The sequence below is a fragment of the Bombina bombina genome, chromosome 10 (genome assembly GCF_027579735.1).
Source record: "Bombina bombina isolate aBomBom1 chromosome 10, aBomBom1.pri, whole genome shotgun sequence".
NCBI lineage: Eukaryota > Metazoa > Chordata > Amphibia > Anura > Bombinatoridae > Bombina > Bombina bombina.
This window is the reverse complement of record NC_069508.1, coordinates 17,076,428-17,100,982: the sequence shown is the minus strand read 5'-3', so window position 1 is coordinate 17,100,982 and position 24,555 is coordinate 17,076,428. Positions and strand designations below refer to the sequence as shown.

The 24,555-nt window shown below is 38.2% G+C and overlaps 1 protein-coding gene across 1 annotated transcript in view; it reads left to right on the top strand.

The window, feature by feature from the left end:
* The window catches only part of LOC128641196 (uncharacterized), a 287,350-nt gene that overhangs the window by 153,981 nt on the left and 108,814 nt on the right, over nucleotides 1-24,555 (top strand). The window contains exons 18-21 of the mRNA XM_053693763.1: nucleotides 1,784-1,992; nucleotides 2,421-2,913; nucleotides 3,373-4,721; nucleotides 7,087-7,204. Of these exons, the coding sequence (XP_053549738.1) occupies nucleotides 1,784-1,992; nucleotides 2,421-2,913; nucleotides 3,373-4,721; nucleotides 7,087-7,204 (2,169 nt within the window). The remainder of the gene's footprint in view (nucleotides 1-1,783; nucleotides 1,993-2,420; nucleotides 2,914-3,372; nucleotides 4,722-7,086; nucleotides 7,205-24,555) is intronic.

Below are 24,555 nucleotides of genomic sequence, written 5' to 3'. Positions count from 1 at the left end.
CAAAAAGGATAGTTCAGAACACCTGTAGTTGCTTGTTTATTGAAACTCATTTGCTGATTTCCTTCAAGCCAAGCAGACGTACTTAGTGTGCAGAAACTTATACCTGGAGCCAACCCTGTTCCTGCTTATCGTCACTAGTTTTATCTAGTTATCAGGAACTTTGTCTTCATTAATTATAACCTCTTCTTTCCTGGATTTATAGTTTATCTGCAAAAGCTATTTACCTCTCAAAGCTTAATAGCACAATATTTGGTACATTGGACAGGATACGGTGTAGAGGAAGATTCTTGGATACCTCTGAAGGATATTCATGTCCCCCGGTTACTTACTGAATTCCATGTGAAAAATCAGTATAAACCAGCAACGAAAAAACGGTACACCCCCTCCTGAAAGGGGGGATCTGTCAGGATACTGTCTCTTTAAGAACAATAATACCTGCCCATAGCTCACTCCCCTTTCAAAAAGGATAGTTCAGAACACCTGTAGTTGCTTGTTTATTGAAACTCATTTGCTGATTTCCTTCAAGCCAAGCAGACGTACTTAGTGTGCAGAAACTTATACCTGGAGCCAACCCTGTTCCTGCTTATCGTCACTAGTTTTATCTAGTTATCAGGAACTTTGTCTTCATTAATTATAACCTCTTCTTTCCTGGATTTATAGTTTATCTGCAAAAGCTATTTACCTCTCAAAGCTTAACCGCAGCACTCTCTGTTTCGGAACGCTGTTCCGCTGACGTCATCATCATCTGTAGAAGCTCAGTGAACGCCTACCAACAGACGCAGCTGGATCTCTCTGTGTCTCTGTAGCACAGAACTGCAGCTCCACACAAAACAGCTGACAGGCATCAAGTGGATATCAGCACTTTACAGAGGAGCCTAATCCTGTTTGTTACGCAAGTATAGTGTTACCATCACTGTGATTAAATTTAACAACTTGTTACTCTGTGATACTTTTACTTTACTTAAACAAAGTAACCTTTATATACAGTTATCAAGACTACAGACTTTCTATCTACACTAACTAAAGTCTAACCAGCATCTCATACTAACGGATTGTGTGTCTGAATTTAATTAACACCTAAACTGCATTGTGAAATAACAGACTCTCTGACTAAGCTAATTTTAACACTTTGCTGCTTTAACTTGCTACTCATTCTGCAAAGAGCTAGAAAATATCATTTGTATGTTATTCACAAGAGCTCACTTCTTGAAAAAGGCATTTCTTCAGCTTTAACTTGGTATACACTTATAATCTTTACCTTGCAATTGGATAATTTTCAGTTTGTGCAAGTAATATATAAGTAAACTTGTTTTTCATGAACTGCTTTATTGTTTGAATATCCACATATTAAGCAAATATATATATATGCTGGAAATTCTTACCTAAGCTACAAAACCACATTTTTCTGAGAAAACAATTATTAATTATAAATTTGTTCAGTATATGACAGAATAAACAAGCCCAAAAAAGAAATGGATCCAGCCTCTATGGCTAACGAAATAGCTACTCTAAATAAAAAAATAGAGATTTTGGCACAAGGGTTAAATGAGGTAAAAAATGAAAATAATACACTTAAGCGGTTAATAAATGACTTTTTTACTCAGAAAACAACAGAACATCCAGAGCCTCATATCAACCCTCCTCCTGTTTTCTCTGGAATACGTTCACGTTTTCGTGAGTTTAGAAACGCTTGTATGCTGCTATTTACAATGAAACCTAAAACATATCATACTGATAGAATCAGAGTATGTACAGTTATTTCTTTTCTAAACGTTGAACCCAGATCATGGGCAGACAGGTTCTTTAAAAACCACTGATCCTATCTTAGAGTCATTAGAAGAATTTTTTAAGGCTATGTCTGTTTTGTACGAAGACAGTAACACTCAAATCACTGCCGAAAATAATCTAAGGACTCTGAGACAAGGAAAAAGACCAGTGGAAGATTACGTGGCAGAATTCCAGTTATGGGTCACGGATTCACAATGGAATTCTGTAAGTCTAAGAAACCAATTTAGATTGGGACTCTCAGAACATCTGAAAGATGAATTGTCGTGCATTGAATTTCCAGAGTCCTTAGACACACTCATTAAGATATGTATTCAAATGGACCGCAGATATAGGGAAAGACGGTCTGAAAAACATAACACTGATCCCTTTCCTAAGAAGTATACAACTACCCACCCTGACAGAGGAATCATACCACCAGTACCTATGGAGATTGGCACCATTAAAGGTCCACTTTCTCAAGAGGAAAAATCTAGAAGAAGACTTGCAAACCTATGCATGTATTGTGGACAAAAGGATCATACTGTGTCTACCTGTCCAATCCTGAACCGGCAGAAACGGGGTAAGATTTTATCAGTTAACCTAAGACTGTTCTTAGTTGTAATACGTGCTTAACACTTCCATTGTCTTTGCAGTGGGATCAACATCTTCTCAAGAACGTGGCTATGATTGATTCTGGTGCTTACAGAATGTTCATGGATAAAAACCTTGTAACTGTAAATAAAATTCCTTGTGTGCTTAAGCAAAACCCAGTGCTTGTGAAAGTCATTGATGGTTCCACTTACTTAAAAGGGCCTATAACGCACCATACAATACCCCTCTTAGTTACAACTGATACAGGTCATAAGGAGTATATCACATTTGACATAATCCCAAGTTCTTTACACCCCATCATTCTGGGATTCCCATGGTTACATAAACACAACCCAGTAATAGATTGGTGTAAAAACACTTACATCTTTAATTCACCTTACTGTACCTCCACATGTTATCCATATGTAGAGATAAAACTTGCACAAAAACAAATACCCTCAGAGTATTCCGATTTCTCTGATGTTTTTAACCTCAAGAAAGCAGAAAATCTGCCTCCACACCGTCCCTATGACTGTCCCATTGACACCAAACCAGGTACCACCATCCCATTTGGTCGAATTTTAACTTTGTCCCAAAAGGAATTAAAATATCTTAGATATTATCTCGATGACAATTTAAGAAAGGGATTTATTTCTACTTCTACCTCACCAGCTGCCACTGGGATATTCTTTGTAACCAACAAAGATGGCTCCCTTCGACTTATTATCAATTATAGAGGTCTCAATGCAATCACAATTAAGAATTGATACCCACTTCCACTTATCCCTGAGTTACTGGAGAGATTGACAGACCCCACTGTTTTTATCAAGTTAGACCTTAAGGGGGCTTATAATCTCATTAGAATGCGGAAAGGGGATGAGTGGAAAACATCGTTTAGGACCCGCTATGGGTTATTCCAATATAATGTAATGCCGTTTGGCTTAACTAACGCCCCAGCCCCATTTCAATTTTTTATAAATGAAATTTTCAAACTTCTAATGGATGTGTGCGTAGTTATATATCTAGATGATATATTAATTTTCTCCAAGAATTTCACTGAACATGTTAAGCATGTAAGATGGGTCCTAACAAGACTAAGAGAATATCATTTATATGCCAAAGCAGAGAAATGTGAATTCCACGCAAAAACTATTAAATTTCTTGGATACATCATCACCCCAAACGAAATCCTTATGGATCCCGATAAGGTTGAAGCTGTATTAAAATGGCCAACTCCCACCACGCTTAAATCTCTACAGAGATTCTTAGGATTCTCGAATTTTTATAGAAAATTCATACAGGGGTTTTCAACAATAGTTCAACCTTTAACTAAGCTCACTGGGAAACAAAAGTTCATATGGACCGAAGCTGCTCAGGATGCATTTGACTATTTAAAGAAAAGTTTTTCTACTGCACCAGTTCTACAACTACCAAACTCTGATTCTCAGTTCACCTTAGAAGTGGATGCTTCTAACGTAGGTCTTGGAGCTATACTGTCTCAACAACGCAAAGGATCTCAAGAGCGACATCCTGTTGCTTATTATTCTCGACTACTTACCACGGCTGAAAGAAATTATTCAGTTGGTGATCTGGAACTTCTAGCCATAAAAAGTGCCCTTGACCATTGGAGACACCTGCTAGAAGGGACAGAGGAACCTTTTCAAGTACTAACTGACCATAAGAATCTACAATATCTGAAAAGAAACAAGACTCTATCATCAAGACAAGTACGATGGTCACTGTTTTTTGATTGTTTTAATTTTCAGCTAAGTTACAGACCAGGGTCAAGGAACACTCAGGCAGATGCTCTCTCACGATCACTTACTTCCCACAATGACTCAGAGGAAGCCAGGCCTATCATTCCTTCACACAAATTCCTAGCAACTGCAACCACTTTTTTATCAGACTTACAATCTGCTCAAGACTTGGACACTTCCATACCTGTTTCATTCCTTCACAATCGTCTCATTTATGTGCCTTCAGCTTTATGCACAGTACTCCTTCAACATCATCATGACTCCCCGTTGTCTGGTCATCCAGGTATAACTAAAACTCATGAGCTTTTAAGCAGACAATACTGGTGGCCTAATTTGAAACAGGATATTATTGGATATATACAAAATTGTCATGTCTGTGCAAGAAACAAAAAAGCACATCACAAACCTTTTGGTTTATTAAACCCTTTACCCGTTCCAGATGTTCCATGGACAATGATCGCGATGGATTTTATCGTGGATTTGCCTAACTCAAATAACTTCACAACCATAATGGTAGTGGTTGATCATCTGACTCGTTTGGCACATTTCGTACCTCTAAAAAAGATTCCCAATGCCATAACAACCGCCAAAGTCTTCTTTTCAGAGGTTGTCAGACTACACGGTCTACCCACATCCATAGTTACTGACCGGGGAACATAGTTCACCTCGAGGTTTTGGAAAGAACTCTGTCATCTATTAAATATATCACTAAGACTGACCACAGCTTTCCATCCTCAGTCAAACAGCTTAACGGAGCGTCTCAACCAGACCTTGGAACAGTACCTTAGATGTTATGTTTCACATACAGTATACAAGACGAATGGATAGACTGGTTACCCATGGCGGAATTTTCATATAATAACTCCTTTAACTTATCCATAAAGATGTCTCCCTTCTATGCCACGTATGGGTTTCATCCTTTGACATTACCCAAAACGACTACATCAACCTCTTATCCGTACATTGAGGATCATCCCACTAACATCAAAACCTCCATGACATTATTAAGGAAACATCTTGATGATGCAAAAAACAAACAAAAGCTTTACTTCAACAAAAAACATAAAAAACCTCCTTCTTATAAATTGGGAGATCAAGTCTGGCTCTCTACAAAAAATCTCAAACTTAAAGTACCAGCCGAAAAATTGGCAAATCAGTTCATTGGACCATTCAAGGTAATAAAACTCATTAATACAAATGCCATAAAATTAAGGTTACCCTCAACATTGAGGATCCATCCAACTTTCCATGTTTCCCTGTTGAAAATATACCTTGGAACGTCGGATCCTATATCTCAGGATGATACCACCACCTCAGTTGTTGACGATCAAATCGAATACGAGGTCGAGAAAATTCTTGATTCACGACTCCGAGGCAAGAGATTGGAATATTTGGTACATTGGACAGGATACGGTGTAGAGGAAGATTCTTGGATACCTCTGAAGGATATTCATGTCCCCCGGTTACTTACTGAATTCCATGTGAAAAATCAGTATAAACCGGCAACGAAAAAACGGTACACCCCCTCCTGAAAGGGGGGATCTGTCAGGATACTGTCTCTTTAAGAACAATAATACCTGCCCATAGCTCACTCCCCTTTAAAAGGATAGTTCAGAACACCTGTAGTTGCTTGTTTATTGAAACTCATTTGCTGATTTCCTTCAAGCCAAGCAGACGTACTTAGTGTGCAGAAACTTATACCTGGAGCCAACCCTGTTCCTGCTTATCGTCACTAGTTTTATCTAGTTATCAGGAACTTTGTCTTCATTAATTATAACCTCTTCTTTCCTGGATTTATAGTTTATCTGCAAAAGCTATTTACCTCTCAAAGCTTAACCGCAGCACTCTCTGTTTCGGAACGCTGTTCCGCTGACGTCATCATCATCTGTAGAAGCTCAGTGAACGCCTACCAACAGACGCAGCTGGATCTCTCTGTGTCTCTGTAGCACAGAACTGCAGCTCCACACAAAACAGCTGACAGGCATCAAGTGGATATCGGCACTTTACAGAGGAGCCTAATCCTGTTTGTTACGCAAGTATAGTGTTACCATCACTGTGATTAAATTTAACAACTTGTTACTCTGTGATACTTTTACTTTACTTAAACAAAGTAACCTTTATATACAGTTATCAAGACTACAGACTTTCTATCTACACTAGCTAGTCTAACCAGCATCTCATACTAACGGATTGTGTGTCTGAATTTAATTAACACCTAAACTGCAATGTGAAATAACAGACTCTCTGACTAAGCTAATTTTAACACTTTGCTGCTTTAACTTGCTACTCATTCTGCAAAGAGCTAGAAAATATCATTTGTATGTTATTCACAAGAGCTCACTTCTTGAAAAAGGCATTTCTTCAGCTTTAACTTGGTATACACTTATAATCTTTACCTTGCAATTGGATAATTTTCAGTTTATGCAAGTAAGATATAAGTAAACTTGTTTTTCATGAACTGCTTTATTGTTTGAATATCCACATATTAAGCAAATATATATATATGCTGGAAATTCTTACCTAAGCTACAAAACCACATTTTTCTGAGAAAACAATTATTAATTATAAATTTGTTCAGTATATGACACACAGTGTAATATGTCAGATGTTGGTGATTAGGTTAGGTTGTATTTACCTAATTATAAGACCTGCTAAGGACCAGATTATGTCCTGATTCGTAAAACCATAGAATTCAAAGAGCACCTACTTTCTTTTTCACATGACTGTATGTTGCAATGTAATAATAATAATAATTTGTAAAAAAAAAAAATAATATTAGGGAAAAACACTTGAAGTAAAATTAACTAATAACTATCTATTTTTTTTTGTTTTTGGTTAGACTATAATTTATACACAACCTGACTTAGTAACAAGAGTTCATTGACTATAAATGCGTTAAGTAAATACAACCTTTTCCCTGTAGGAGGTCACTCTCCACATAATCAGCTGTGTCTGGTAAATAAAATATCAGAGGATACAGACAGAAGCTCACCCTTTGCAGTCTGACGGCCCTGACATGATTCCTCTGAGTTTTCTCATCTGTGTTGCAGGATTTGTCCGACTTAGCTCAGCACAAATAACTCCTACAGGTAAGGAAAGATTAACGTATGGGGGTCTATTTATGATAGTGCGGACGGACATGATACAATGTAGCGTATCATGTCCGCCGCACATCGATAAATGCCGACAGCATATGCTGTCTGCATTTATCATTGCACCAGCAGTTTTTTTGAACTGCTGGTGCAATGCCGCCCCCTGTAGATTCGCAGCCAATCGGCCGCTAGCAGGGGGTGTCAATTAACCCGATCGGGTTGATTTCTGTCCGCCGACTCAGAGCAGGCGGACAGGTTATGGAGCAACGGTCTTTAAGCTCGCTGGAAACACGTACGGAGCTTGATAAATTGACCCCATGGTGCACAGGCTGGGAGTTTACTGTATTAAAGAGACAGTGCATCCTAAATTTCTCTTCCCTTTAATTTGTTCCCAATGATCCATTTTACCTGCTGAAGTGTATTATATTGTTTACAAATTATTAATTTACCGTTATTTTGGCATTTGAAATATCTGATTTTGCTACAGTATCCCTACGAATGCTGGAAGTTTCTATACTTAAGTATTGGCTATAGAAAAGCTGTGTAAGCATAGTCAACAGAAGAAATTATATGCTAGTGAGGGTTAGGAGAGATAAGTAATGCAATGCTATCTTTCAATTGTTTTCTCTAAGTATTGGGCTTTGGTTTACAGGTAGAGGTAACATAAAGAAGCTTTTGTGTGTACAGAAAGTAATAAAATAAGGAGATCGGATTCCCTGCAAGCTCAACACATTTTAATAAGTTGCCGTTTCAAACAAAAAAAATAACTATTTCATATACAAAAAGAAACCTAAATAAACAATTTATCATACATTTTATACACTGCAGCTGGTATAACAAGTCATTAAATGAGCAAAAAAATATTACTGTACACTGGCCCTTTAACTAATAGGCATAAACAGATCAAGGGCATCATATGAATACCATTGCGCTCCCTATTCCCAGGAGTTCTCAATAAAAAACATAAGATAACATAGGCTTTGCATTCTATTGCATTAACCTTAAATAGATACTACTAACATTATATATCCCCCGTTGCATTTAAAAGAAGCATTTTACATATGAATGATAGTTTTTAAAAAGAAATGACTTTGTTGTACTGGTGCTTTTAGGGCTAAGGACCAGCAAAGAACTACTGGGAGATAGCTGCTGATTGGTGGCTGCACAAATATCCTTCTTGTCATTGAATCACCTGATGGGCTAAGCTAGCTACCCATAATGCATTGCTGCTCCTTCAACAAAGTATACAAAGAGAATGAAGCAAATTTGTTAATAGAAAGAAATGAGAAAGCCATTTAAAATGTTATGCTCTATCTGAATCATAAAAGAAAATTTGGGGGTTTCATGTCCCTTTAATGTTTTACACAACTAAATTTTAACATTTTAAAATATTGCTCATTCCAATGAACAAAAGACATTTGTTAAATTCAACATCTGTTTAAAAATCTTACATAGGGATCACGTTTTATACTTTTTTTTATAACACTAAAGGCTCTGGTCAAGCATCCTAGACACACAACCTGTATTGTTATTTGTCTCTGGTTTATAATCCATTTATCCAGTTGATCTGTGTGTAGCAACTCCCCTTCTTTATCTACTGTTCAAAATCCTTCTGAAGGTTGGCTCAGTTTCTAGCACCTCACTACCTCTCACTGTTTTTATTCTGTAGGCTGTGGCTTTACCTCCGTATAAAACAGTGACAGTGGCATCTCGCAGAAACAGTAAAGATACAGAAAAAAGTTTTCTTAGAGGAATCTCAAAAATATAATTACACTAAAATGGCTCTGAGTAAACCTCCATTTATTGTTAAAAAAAAAGCAATACTTTTAACATGAAATGTAAATCTCACCTTAATGTCAAATGAAGAGCTGCACTAAGTTCCAAAATCACATCTCCCCTTAATGCCACATACACAGATCTCCCAAACTCCAAAATCATCCAACACATATCTCCCTTAACACCACACACACATCTCCCTTATCACCCAACACATATCTCCCTTATCACCCAACACATATCTCCCTTATCACCCAACACATATCTCCCTTATCACCCAACACATATCTCCCTTATCATCCAACACATATCTCCCCTTATTACCCATCACACATATCCCTTATTACCTAACAAACATCTCAGCTTATCAACCAACACACATTTTAGCTTATCACCCAACACACATTTTAGCTTATCACCACACACATCTCCCTTATCACATAACACACATCTCCACTTATCGCCAATATATAGCTCACCTTATCTCCCAACACACATCTCCCTTATCACCTAACACACATCTCCCCTTATCACCCAACACATCTCCCTTATCACCCAACACACATCTCCCTTATCACCCAACACACAGTTTAGCTTATCACCCAACACACATCTCACTTATCACCCAACACACATCTCCCTTATCTCCCAACAGATATCTCCCCTATCACCCAACACACATCTTCCTTATCGTCCAACACATATCTCCCTTATCAACCAACACACTTCTCCCTTATCACCCAACACATATCTCCCTTATAACCCAACACACATCTACCTTATCATCCAACACATATCTCCTTTATCACCCAACAGACTTCTCCCTTATTACCCAACACACATCTCCCTTATCACCCAACACACATCTCGTCTTATCATTAGCACAAATCTCCCTAATTGCCCAACACACATTTCAGCTTATCACCCAAAACATATCTCCTTTATCACCCAACACACTTCTCCCTTATCACCCAACACATATCTCCCTTATCACCCAACACATATCTCCCTTATCACCCAACACATATCTCCCTTATTATCACACAACACATATCTCCCTTATCACGCAACACACATCTCAGCTTATCACCAACACACATCTCCCCTTATCACCCAAAACACATCTCCCTTATCACCCAACACACATCTCAGCTTATCACCAACACGCATCTCCATTATCTCCCTTATGGCCCAACACATATCTCAGCTTATCACCCAGCACATGTCTCCCATATCACCCAACCCACATCTACGTTAACACCCAACACACATCTCCCTTATCACCCAACACACATCTCCCCTTATCACCCAACACACATATCCCTTATCATTTTAAACACATCTCCCCTTATCGCCAACCCACCATCACCCAACACACATCTCTCCTTACCACCCAACACACATCTCCCCTTATCACCCAACACACATCTCCCCTTATCACCCAACACACATCTCCCTTATCACCCAACACACATCTCCCTTATCACTCAAAACACATCTTCCCTTATCGCAAACACACCATCACCCAACACACATCTCCCCATATCACCCAACACACATCTCAGCTTATCACCCAGCACACATCTCCCATTATCACCCAACACACATCTCCCCTTATCATCCAACACTCATCCATCCTTATCATCCAACACACATCTGCCCTTATCACCCAACACGCATCTCTGTTAACACCCACCACACATCTCCCTTATAACCCAGCACATATCTCCTCTTATCACCCAACACACAACTCAGATTATCACCAAACACACATCTCCCCTTATCACCCAACACACATCTCCCTTATCACACAACACACATCCCAGCTTATCACCCAACACACATCCCCTTATCGCCCAAAACACATCTCCCTTATCACCCAACATTCATATCCCTTATCACACAACACATATCTCAGCTTATCACCCAGCACACATCTGCCCTTATCACCCAACGCGCATCTCTGTTAACACCCAGCACACATCTCCCTTATAACCCAGCACATATCTCCTCTTATCACCCAACACACAACTCAGATTATCACCAAACACACATCCCACCTTATCTCCCAACACACATCTCCCTTATCACCCAACACACATCTCCCCTTATCACCCAACACACATCTCCCTTATCACCCAACACACATCTCCCTTATCACCCAACACACATCTCCCTTATCACCCAACACACATCTCCCTTATCACCCAACAGATATCTCCCCTATCACCCAACACACATCTTCCTTATCACCCTAACACACATCTTCCTTATCACCCAACACATATCTCCCTTATTTACACTTCTCCCTTATCATCCAACACACAACTACCTTATCACCCAACACATATCTCCTTTATTACCCAACACACATCTCGTCTTATAATTAACACAAATCTCCCTTATTGCCCAACACACATTTCAGCTTATCACCCAAAATACATCTCCCTTATCACCCAACCCATATCTCCCTTATTGCCCAACACACTTCTCCCTTATTACCCAACACACATCTCCCTTATCACCCAACACCCATCTCAGCTTATCACCAACACACATCTTCATTATCACCCAACACATATCTGCCTTATTGCCCAACACACATCTCCCTTATTACCCAACACACTTATCACCCAACACACATCTCAGCTTATCACCAACACACATCTCCATTATCATCCAACACACATCTCCCTTTTTACTCAACACACAACTCCATTATCACCCAACACACATCTCCCTTATTACTCAACACACATCTCCCTTATCACCCAACACACATCTCCCCTCATCACCCAACACTCTTCTCACCTAAACACCCAACAGGCATGTTGCATTAACACCATAACACCCAGCATATATATACCCTTAATGCTCAATACACATCTCCCTTTTAAGGGACAGTCAAGTCAAAATTAAACTTTCATGATTCAGCTAGAGCAAACTATTTTTTTTTTTTTATTGAGGTTGTTAGCAAATACTATAAAAATAAATTAGACAGTTATCAAGATAAGAGAATAACATATCAGGTATTAATACATAATGGTAGCAAAATACACACAGGAAAATCTTTCACATACCCTATTTCTTGACATAACTGAAAAACTGAAAACTCTTAAAAGAAACAATTGGCTTTAGAAAATATATGGTAATGTAACCTCATTTTGTATAAACTTTAATTTCCTCCATGCCTTCACAGAGCCACTCTTGGGCCCAATAGTATCTAAATGACCCAGGAGAGGAAAGTTAATAGCACAGATGGTCGCTCTTGGACCTTTGAAAAAGTGCGTTATGAAAACTTGATAAAGCTAGAGCCGCAACTCTAATAGTACATTTTAGCGGGCAAAATATATAGCCTAATACTAACTTTGTTAAACGGTTAATTAAGGAGCTAGGAGGTCATAACAACAGGTAGGTTAAGCCAGTCACTCATGTACCTATAAACGTAGAAAAACTTAAATGCTATAGGGTTTAAAGCATGGTTATAGGCCCCTTTAGGATCTCTGGGTATTAGTAGAAAACATGCTCAAAAGTATATCACACAGATTAATAAGGAGCAGTCTAATGAACTTAATGGAGTTAAGGCTGTAGCTTTAATAATACGGTACATGTTTATAGGTAAAAATTACAGTCTAGTATTTCCATTGTTTAATGACAATTGAGGGAACTAATAGATCAGTACAGTTGATGGGCTGAGAGTTTCTTATCTTATATATATGAATAGCATTTATTTTCTCAAGTAGTAGTTGTAAGACTGGCACGAATAGGTCCACATGAAAAGTAATATGAAACCTATGACTCTTAGAATAGCATATTAGGATGGAAAGATAGGTACTCGTTATAACACTTTCATGTCCACCTTATTTTGAGATATTCATATACAGTAGTGTGATACAGAAAGGTCTAGTACATATGCCAAATATATTATGACAGAGCCATGTTGCCCCGGCCGCAGGCAACACAACAACACCAGACCCCAATCAACTTATCCTGAGGAGAGTATTAAGGTGGTTGGGGGATAAACCTCATGGTATGAAACTGCTATTTGACCAGCAATGTAGTTTAGAATCTGGGTATTTGATACAGAATAAACTCATACAAATATTATTACATAGTAGTCTCCAAAGAATATATATACACATAAAAAACATTTTCTGAAAAACTCAGTTGAATAATCATCTACTAAAGCTATAAGCAAATATATGTTTAAATATGGCAATACAAAATAGGAACCATAGAATTATGACTTGCGTGTTCACCCAATGTAAGACCTCGGCATTATACTTTGATACTTGCAAAGGAGAGCTACCAAGGGCCTCTCTAGAAGTCTCACAATTATCCCACGCCGATTCTCACTGTGATTGTTATTGCACCCATAAAAACATCGGTTCGTTTCCATTCCAAATCTAGTCGGTGTGATCTCTCCGAACCGGATCTGAGAAGAGCCACATTTGGAGAGGGATTGACAAACATTCTGCTATGTTTATAGTATGTAGATGTCAAACTGTTGCAAGATAGACCTCACACAGAAGTAGAATTATTCCTTACTGTATCAGTAAAGCTGTTCAAGGGATCATGACCGGACATTCCTGTAGGAGCGTCATGGCTAGTCGGGCTCCCACTGCTAGTCTGTCAGGGTTTTTTCCCTGTTTTGTTTGCCATGTGCTGCTGGCAGCCATTTTACTCACCTCTCTTGCTGACTCTGGTGCATACTGTGTGATGTTTCTCATTTACTGCACTTCCTTTTATGGCCAGACTGGTGTACATCATCCGTGTGAGACAGGATGCAGTCTCAGAATTGTGATGTCATCACTTATTATTTAAGGGCCTCTGTTCAGTATGCTTTGCCCTTGCGTTGTCTCAGACCTGTTTGTGAGAGCTCCTGTGTATTACCTGGCTGTCTGACATCCCTCCTGGTTCCTGATCCCTGGCTTGTTCCTGACTCTGTTGTTCTCTTTGTTCCTGATTCAGGCTCGTCTGGCTACTCGCTTTGGCTCCTGACTTGACTCATCTGACTATTCGCTTTGACTCCTGACTCAGCTCGTCTGACTACCAGCTCTGGTTTTGATTCCTGGCTTGTTATTTGACTTGTGGACTTTTTATTATTTTTTGCTATTAATAAAAGTGTGATTATTTTTGCACTTCTCGTCTCAGTCTGATTCCTGGCATCCTGACATAGTCTTAGTTGCGGTAGAATCTCCATGAAAGTGGTAGTATCCGCTTGCCACAATTTCTGAGTTGGTGTAGTTGAGAGTATGGAGGTTTTTGTTGATATGTCTTTTCGGTCCGTCTGTGGGGGTATTAGAAGTGGCACAAAAGTATGGAGATTTAGTTTGCCCAGATGTCGGTCATTTGCGTGAGTCAATCTTCTCCTTACAGGTCATCTCAGGGTCCATCTCTGTTCCGATATCTTGTTTACACTTTCTAAAGGGTGAAGTGGCCGAGACCTTGTATTGAAATAGGATTGCCAATAAGTCATGCTCCAGCTCTCTAAAATATCTGGTGATCGACTCGGTCACTGTTGCCTCCCATCATGCGACTGCCTCCATTATTATCTCCTCCAGCAGTCTAGACTCAGAAGTAATAACCTTGCAGAGTTGCACCTTTTGAATATTATTTGAAGCAGTTACACTACTGCCCTATACAGATATCTGGGGGGTGCCAAGATCTTTGGTGTTGGCCGCCGCAACAGATCTCAGCGGTCCGGATTGGTGCACAGGGATCACTTACACAACAGATTCAATTATTTATCGAAGGAGTAGATGAGATACTTAAATCTAGTTTTCACAGATAGGAAAGTCGCTGTAAACCGTTGATATTCAGCAGATATCTTAGGTATCTCCTTGAGCTACTGATATTGCGGCCATGTTCGGTGGCTGCCCAGACAACCCCCAGAGCAAACTATTTTAAACAACTTTCCCATACACTTCCATTATCTAAATAGGCACAATCTTTATATATGCACACTTTCTGGGGCACTAGCTCCTACTAAGCATGTGCAAGATTCACAGGATATATGTATATGCATTTTGTGATTGGTTGATGGCTGTCACATGATGCATTGGGAAGAAAAATATAACTAACACTCAGGTAGATTACGAGTTATGCGTGCTATAGGGTTTTTAACGAACGCAACAAAAGTTGTGTTATTTCACCCTCTATAGCGCAGCCATTACAAGTTTTGAAACAGCCGGCTTGTGCATGCGATATGGTTGCGTTGAGCTCCATACCGCACAAAATACAAGCGCTGTTTTGACGTGCTCATGAACGCTTTCCCCTAGAGATCAATGGGGAGAGCGGGTTAGAAAAACACTTAACACCTGCGATCACAGAATAAAAAGCTCTGTAACACAGTCTCATTGATGTCTATAGGGAAAAAAAAGTTAATTATAAACGTAACACCCTAACATAAACCCTACGTCTAAACACCCCTAATCTGCTGCCCCCGACATCGCTGACACCTAAATAAAGTTAATAACCCCTAATCTGGCGCTCACGATATCGCCACCACCTAAATAAATCTATTGACCCCTAATGTGCCGCTCCCAATATCGCTGCCACTATACTAAAGTTATTAACCCCATTCCATCACACCCCAACATCGCCCACACTATAATAAATCTATTAACCCCTATTCCGCCGCTCCCCGACATCGCCGCCAATAAATAAAGCTATTAACCCCTAAACCTCTGGCCTCCCACATCACTACCACTAAATAAGCCTATTAACCCCTAAACCACCAGCCCCCCACATTGCAACAACCTAAATTAAACTATTAACCCCTAACCCTAACCTTAACCCTAAACCTAACACCCCCTAACTTTAACATAATTAAAATAGACCTAAATTAAAGTTATAATTATTAACTAAACAATACCTATTTAAAACTAAATACTTACTTACCTGTGAAATAAAACCCAAGCTAGCTACAATATAACTAATAGTTTTATTGTAGCTAGCTTAGGTTTTATTTTTATTCCATAGGTAAGTTTGTTTTTATTTTAACTTGGTAGACTAGTTAGTAAATAGTAATTAACTATTTACTAACTACCTACTTAAAATAAATACAAACTTACCTGTGAAATAAAACCTAGGCTGCCTTAAACTAAAATCTAACATTACAAAAAAATAAAAAAAACACTAAAATTACAAAAAATAAAAAACCTACCATTACAAAAAATAACAAACAAATTATCCAAAATAATAACAATTATTCCTATTCTAATAAATTTAAAAAAAAAAACACCCCAAAATAAAAGAAACCTAATGTAGAATAAACTACCAAGGGCCCTTAAAATCGTCTTTTTTTGGCCTCTTAAAAGGGTCTTTTGTCGTGCATTGCCCTGAGTTAAACAGCTCTTTTACCTGAAAAAAATATACAAAGACCCACTAACATTACAAACCCCCACCCCCTCAAACCCACAAAATAAAAAAATCTATCTAAAAAACCTAATCTACACATTGCCCTGAAAAAGCCATAAACTAAAAAAAAAAAAACACCTTAAACAGTTTTAAAAAACCTAACACTAACCCCTCTTTAGGTCCTCACAGTTGTTGAAGTCCCGCTTGATCGATCTTCATCCCGGCGGCTCCAATAGGATTTAAGCAGCTTTCATTCTATTAGCTGATTCGAATCAGCCAATAGAATGAGAGCTGCTTTAATCCTATTGGCTGATTTGAACAGCCAATAGGATTTTAGCAGCCCTAATTCCTATTGGCTGATTCAAATATTTCAGCCAATAGGAATGCAACGGTACCCCCAGTATAAAAGGGGTACCTTGCATTTCAATCCTCAGTGTGTGGCGGACATTCGCATGAAGAGGACCTCCACGTCCGATCGATGGACCTCCACCTTGCACGTCCGCCTGGACCTCTGCCTTGGACCTTCGCCTGGACCTCCGACGTGGACCTTCGCCTGGACCTCCGCCTCCGTGCATCACCGCTCCGCCTCCGCAGGGATGAAGAAGATGCCGGTACCGCAATGGATGAAGATTGAGCCATCAGGATGAAGGTGCCGTCTGGATGAAGATGGAGCCACCGGGATGAGGATCGTTCAAGCGGGACTTCAACAACTGTGAGTACCTAAAGAGGGGTTAGTGTTAGGTTTTTTTTAAACTTTTTAAGGTGGGGGTTTTTTTTAGTTTATGGTTTGGGCTTTTCTTAAAATAGCTAAATGCCCTTTTCAGTGCAATGCAAAAGAGCTAAATGCCCTTTTAAGGGCAATGCCCATACAAATGCCCTTTTCAGGGCAATGGGTAGCTTAGGTTTTTGTTAGAGTTAGGATTTTTTATTTTGGGGGTTGGTAGGGTGGTGGGTTTTACTGTTGGGGGGTCTTTGTGGGGGTTTTTACAGGTAAAAGAGCTGTTTAACTTAGGATAATGCCCTACAAAAGGCTCTTTTAAGGGCTATTGGTAGTTTATTGTAGGCTAGGGTTTTTTTTTTTATTTTGGTTGGGCTTTTCTATTTTATAGGGCTATTAGATTAGGTGTAATTATTTTTTATTTTTGATCATTTCGTTTGTTATTTTTCGTAATTTAGTGTTTGTTACTTTTTTAATTTAGTATTTTTTCTTTTTTGTAATTAGATATTTTGTAATTTTTATAGTAGTGTTAGGATTTTTTTAATGTGTATTTTAGTTTTCTTTTATTGGTAGTTAGTTTAATTTTAGTTTAAACTTAGTTTTGTTTTAATTTGACAGGTAAGTTTTAATTTAATTTAAGATAGGGAAATTGTAATTTTAATATAAAGTTAGGGGAGTGTTAGGTTTAGGGGTTACTAGTTTAAATTAGTTTATTGCAATGTAGGGGGCTTTCGGTTTAGGGGTTAATAGTTTAATTTTAGTATATTTCATTGTGGGGGGCTTTCGGTTTAGGGGTTAATAGGTTTATTATAGTGGCGGCGGTGGCGGGGAGCAGCGGAATAGTGGTTAATAGATTTATTATAGTGTGGGCGATGTTGGGGTGCGGGGGAATAGGGATTAATAACTTTAGCATAGTGGCGGCGATGTCGGGGAGCGGCGGAATAGGGGTTAATAAAATGCAAAAACCATAGAACACCAGCGAGTCAAGACAAATAGCGCTTTGATTAAAAGTCATTTTATTGATACAAAAAATCTTAAAATCCAGGGATTAATGTCAGCTTAGTCCTTGATACGTCTTACACGTTTCGGCCCCCTGGCCTTATTCATAGACATAAAAAAACCTTGTAACAGCCCTCTTTAAATACATAATAGCCGAAATGGCTATAGGTTAAGATGAAATCTTATTTGCTAATCCGTTAATTGCTCTAATTGGAACTGCTTGGGAAATTTAACTCATGGATTGCCATCTAAACATATTAGATATAAAACAGTATTGTTAAATTTGTGAAAAGTGCTACTGATCCCATCCGTTAAATTTACATATGTCATTACATCATATGATTCCATATATATTATTAGCGCATCCCATGAATTTATACCTTGAAGAAAACATTTTTCAGTATGGGCATTTTTGTTAACTCTTAGATAATGTAAAACACTTTCTAGATTGTATACTTCTATGCAAATTTACCCCATGGATTAAATCCAATCATATTAGGTATAAAACAGGGGTGATAGATTTATGTAAGGTGCTACTGATCCGTTAAATTGACATATGTCATTGTATTATGTGATTCCATATGAACTACCAGAACATCCCATACATTTATACCTTAAAGGAAACATTTTTCAATGTGAGCATGCTTGCTAACAGCTAGATAATATAGAACAATATTTAATAATCACCAAGAATATATATTTCTATACATGAAGATCTAAAACTGTTTATATTTCTCAGCATATGCCTCAATAAATAATTAAACGTATATACTGGCCAATTGCCATTGAATAATAAGTACAAACCAACTTGCTCATTCATAAGAGCAGATAATGCTATAGGTGTACATAAATATGGATTTGTGTTTGATCAACTGTACAATTATCTCTAAGTTTAGTCAATCTAGTATAGAGAAACTATATGTTTTACGGTATCTCATGTGATTAAAAAACATTAGAATCTAATTTTTCAACTACGCTTCCAAAAATTAATGACATCCCCCTCAATGTTTAATCCTAGTGGTCTTCTTGTTTGTAACTGGAAAATCCAGAACGCCTCTCTGTAGAGCAGCCGTCTATTCTTGTCACCTCCTCTTTGCTTAAGGCGCACTATCTCAATGACTTGCCAGCTCAAAGAGGAAACATCTTGGTTATTATAATTAATGAAATGTTGCGCTTAATCTGAACATTCAACTATGATGTTTTTAATATCATCCTGTGTACTGGAGCCTACACCTCTCACATTCAATTAGATAAACAACATAAGTGCTACGGCAGGTACTGCAGCTCTCATGTCGATATACTCTGTTTGTAGCTCTAGATTGAAAAATGTATCCCATATGTACGTAAGAGCATGCAATGCAATTACCAAAGTTGCATATAAAATGACCTTTTCCTGTAAGCCAACTGCTTGTATATGTTTCTACTTTTCACAGTTGGCTGGGGGACAGGATATTGCCTAAGGTGCAACCTTTTCAAGACACAAAGTTGCAACCGCGATCAATATAGTCCTTTAGGCTATCCTCGGCCGAGACTATGGGCAAATGCTTTTTAATAATACCACATATTTCATTGAATTGACGGCTAAAAGTTGTCGAGAAAACTGGTCTTGTAGAGTCAAACCTACTTTGTCTATATGTGGTCCTATCACTTATCAAAACTGCCCGATCCATACGAGTAACCTCTAAAAGAGCTCGATTAACGGTCTTGGGCCGATATCCTCTCTGTAACAGAGACTATCTGAATTTCTCACTCTCTATCAGGAAATCCGTATTGTTTGAGCAGTTTCATTTAATCCGCATAAACTGCCCTTTTGCCACACCAAACCCAGTGTGTTTTGGGTGGCTACTTTTAGCATGAAGTATTGTATTAGACATGATCGGTTAATAAAATGTAGTATTGGCGGCGATGTCAGGAGCAGCAGATTAGGGGTTAATAAGTTTAAAATAGTATTTGTGAGGCGGGAGGGCCTCGGTTTAGGGATTTATAGGTAGTTTATGGGTGTTTAGTATACTTTGTAACACTTTAGTTATGAGTTTTATGTAAGAGTTTTGTTGCGTAAAACTCATAACTACTGCTCTCAGATGGCGGTACGGATCATGTCGTTATAGGGTGTAACGCAAGCTTTTTAGACTCACTGCAAAACTCGTAATGGCTGCGCTATGGAAGTCCCATGAAAATACGTAATTTTTACGTGTGCGGGACTGACGTTGCATTACAGGCTAAAAGGCTTATGGTACAGCTATACCGACAAGACTTGTAATGGCTGCAGTGCTGTTTTAACACTGAAATTACAATTTTTTCAGCGTTAAAACACGAATGCAAAACTCGTAATCTAGGTTATTGACATTTGTCAGAAAAAACTTTACTACTCAGTTCAAATTCAACTAGGTGCTTTTGCATTCTCTGTTTATGATGCATTTATTGACTATGCAATTCTGATGAGTTTAGTGGTCCTTTAACATCCAACACATATCAGCTTAATACCCAACACACATCAGCTTAATACCCAACACACATCAGCTTAATACCCAACACACATCAGCTTAATACCCAACACACATCAGCTTAATACCCAACACACATCAGCTTAATACCCAACACACATCAGCTTAATACCCAACACACATCAGTTTAATACCCAACACACATCAGCTTAATACCCAACACACATCAGCTTAATACCCAACACACATCAGCTTAATACCCAACACACATCAGCTTAATACCCAACACACATCAGTTTAATACCCAACACACATCAGCTTAATACCCAACACACATCAGCTTAATACCCAACACACATCAGTTTAATACCCAACACACATCAGCTTAATACCCAACACACATCAGCTTAATACCCAACACACATCAGCTTAATACCCAACACACATCAGCTTAATACCCAACACACATCAGCTTAATACCCAACACACATCAGCTTAATACCCAACACACATCAGCTTAATACCCAACACACATCAGCTTAATACCCAACACACATCAGCTTAATACCCAACACACATCTCCTTTTAACACTCAACAGGCATCTCTCCTTAATGCCCAAAATATAAAGTTCTATTTGTAGTATAAAACTTTCTTAAATATTTAGACATACACTGTCATTTTTTTTTGGTTTTTTTTATGGTTTACGGGATGTTCCTGCAACACTTCCAGTATTTGTGTTAAGGATTAACTTTTACGGAATGTTCCTACCATCTTTTGCAACCTATTTGTTACATATTAAATGCCAATATCTTTTTTTTTTATGTATGTTTTTCTCGAAATATTTCTTATCATACCTGTATTTACAGATCTGGGTCACATATCATGTGAGTGTCCATTAGGTTAATGGCCTTAATTTGTATTCTAGTGCTGCGGGAATCTGTTGGTGCTCTAAAAATACCTTAATTATCATCCCACGCAATTACCATTCTGCCTCTCTGTAACACTGTAATTGTCTACATTAAATTACAGGAAAAACAGGGCAAAAAAAAAAAAAAAGGAACATTTATTTCAAAGTTTATTTTATTTATGTATCATTAAACATTTTGTGCCAGCTTACGAGTGGAGTGATAGTTTGCGTTGCACTGAAACGTTAAAACCGCTGGAAGTAATTTTTTGCACTTGTATTATACATTGAAAGCAAAACGTTTGCATTTTCACGTTCGTAATGTTGCAGTAACAAATGGACTTTCAGAAGTCACAAACGCAAAATCGCATTCCCCTATGGACGTCAATGGAGCCGAAAAAGTAAAAGAAAATAAAAAAATACAACTGACAAATCTCGCAACCATGATCACGGGTTATTTAAAAGCGCAACATAAGAAGATATTTCATAATCCAATGTTCTGCACATAGCAAAATATGTTCTATTTATTCTTAAAGAGATATTAAATATATATCTGATGGATTTTGCACAAATATATAACTATCCCTGTATATACATAATTATATATAGGTATAGATATATACAGATATATAGGAATATCTATTTTTAAATTCACAGAAGATATTCTGCTATGTGGAGAACATTGTAATGTTACATATTTACAGTAAATATACAGTATAACTCTTTATTAAACAAGAATCTTGCAGAAATATGATTTTACATGTTTTCATCTAGATGACTGCAAAGGGTTCCAATGCTGTTATATATAAATCAAGCTATCAAATTCTTTACAAGGCCCTTAGTGATATAGCAAACAGGGGACATGCATCTCATTTGTGTTCTCACATACAGACCAATTGAAAATCAATCTTAAATAAAAATCTGTGTGAAATCCACATGAAATATAGGCACTTAGTATTCAAAACCAGACCAAGCCACATAAACAACATGGGTTTGCTATTTTTTAAAAATGTATACAAGGTTTTACATGGTTTTCATGCATTGTGCTGAGATTTCCAATGCACATTGTGGCAGAAAGCCTGGTTTGGTAGTGAATGGAAGATAAATCAGACCAAGTTTGCTTTGTTTTGTCTCCCTTAAACCTCAAGAAAATGTTATGTGTATGAGCCTGGGTAAGCTGTAAATATTGTTCTGGCTCCCTGGAGTGGAGTGTTTTAAGAGCAGGGAGGGCCACTACTCCACCAGCTATAAAAGCTTCTTATAGTCCAGGTGTGGTCTTACATCCAACTTAAGCTAAACTGGCAACATTTTACCTCTGTAATTGATGATTATATATATATTGCATTTATTAATTAGGGTTCCCACTATAAAAGTAATAATAATTATGAGTTTTATGAATTTGGGGCCCAATAAAGTTCCTTCCACCGTGGTTCGGTATGTATGTGTTCTGACACTGATTCCAGTGCTCTGCAAACCTTGGCGTATACCTATCTACAAAAGTTATCAGTGTCTGCTATAAGTCTTCTATTCTCTTCCTCTAAGACCCCATGGGGCCGATTTATCAAAGGCCAAATGGCCCCTGATGCCCCTGTTTTCGCACGAGTCTTCAGGCTCGCCAGAAACAGCAGTTATGAAGCAGTTCCATAACTTATCCGATGCCTCTGAGGCTGCGGTCTGAAATCCGCCCGATCCTATACGATCGGGCTGATTGACAACCCCTGCTACCGAATCTGCAGAGGGCGGCATTGCACAAACAGTTCATAAGAACTGCTTGTGCAATGATAAATGCCGACAGAATATGCTGTCGGCATTCAGCGATGTCTGTCGAACATGATACGCTACAGCGTATCATGTCGCACAGACAATGATAAATCGGCCCCCATGTATTCACTGACATGCAGACAAGCTTCTTAACTTAAAGTGACCTTGACGCTGATCCACAATCCAATTCTTTGTTAGAAATAAATAGGAGTTTCATTCATGATTTTTTAAAATATTTATTATAAATCCAGTAATCTTGGTTTTAATTCCCTTTTTTCAGCTCCACAAAATCAACCCTTTTTTTTGGGGGGGGGTTTTATGTCCTGGTCACGTTTTTAGATCAGGCAGTGGAAAATCTGGCCGTTAGGCAGCTGTGACCCCACGTCATCCGCCTATTGGTGCTATGCGCATGCGCTACAGTCTTCATCTCTGAGTACAAGCGCGTTCCCGTTTGTTTCGCTGACTATCGCATGCGCATTTGTGATTGCTATGTCAGATTTGCGCATGCGCATTTAGAATGTTCATCGTGAACACTCTTATGATATTACGTATAGAGCGGGTGGGACCACTTTATACGTCACCGCACCTATTATCCAAAAATAGAGGTTGGGAGGAGTTATCGTTGAAACGTTAGGGAAATATATAGATATAAATACAAGAAAAATAAAAACATATATATAAAATAAAGTTATCGATTAGCTTATTCTATGGTGAAATAATTAATTGATATATATTCGAATTTAATAAACTTTACCTTCACTTTAAGAAGTTGTCTGCACGCCTTCACTGCATACAGGCAGCTGATCAGTTCATCCGCTGGCCCATATGCATCGTTACACACTCCGTGTAATGCCCGCCTCTTCTCTCGCATGACCAATCATGTAAGAGAATGACCTGTCAATCACCCTGAGCGAGCAAGTCTAATGCCAGGGCTTACACTGCTTCTTACATGGAGCCCCTGTTTAAACCTTGTGATTAATTCTGAATAGATAGTGCTACACTTGCAGAAGAGGGTGTATATTATGGTGACCAGATCTGAGGGGGGAAAAGGGGACACTTCATCAATGACATGGGACATACTCAAGATAATAAGGATTCATTAGACTAGGTTTTGGTTGTTGCATTTCAAACCATTTATTTTAAATTAAATATTGAATGAAAATAATATCAGACACTGTTATCACTGTTATTAACTTTTTAAATGAAACCTGCTTAAAACCCACAGATAACAATATATACCAGGCATAATAAACTATACATCCTGCCAGTTGTAACTGGTGATTAGGCAGAAGACTATTTATGTATGGCCTTCTTTATTTTATATTTTTATTGCGTTTCTTCTGCCTCTTAAACACCCTAACATCTGGTAATATAAATATAATA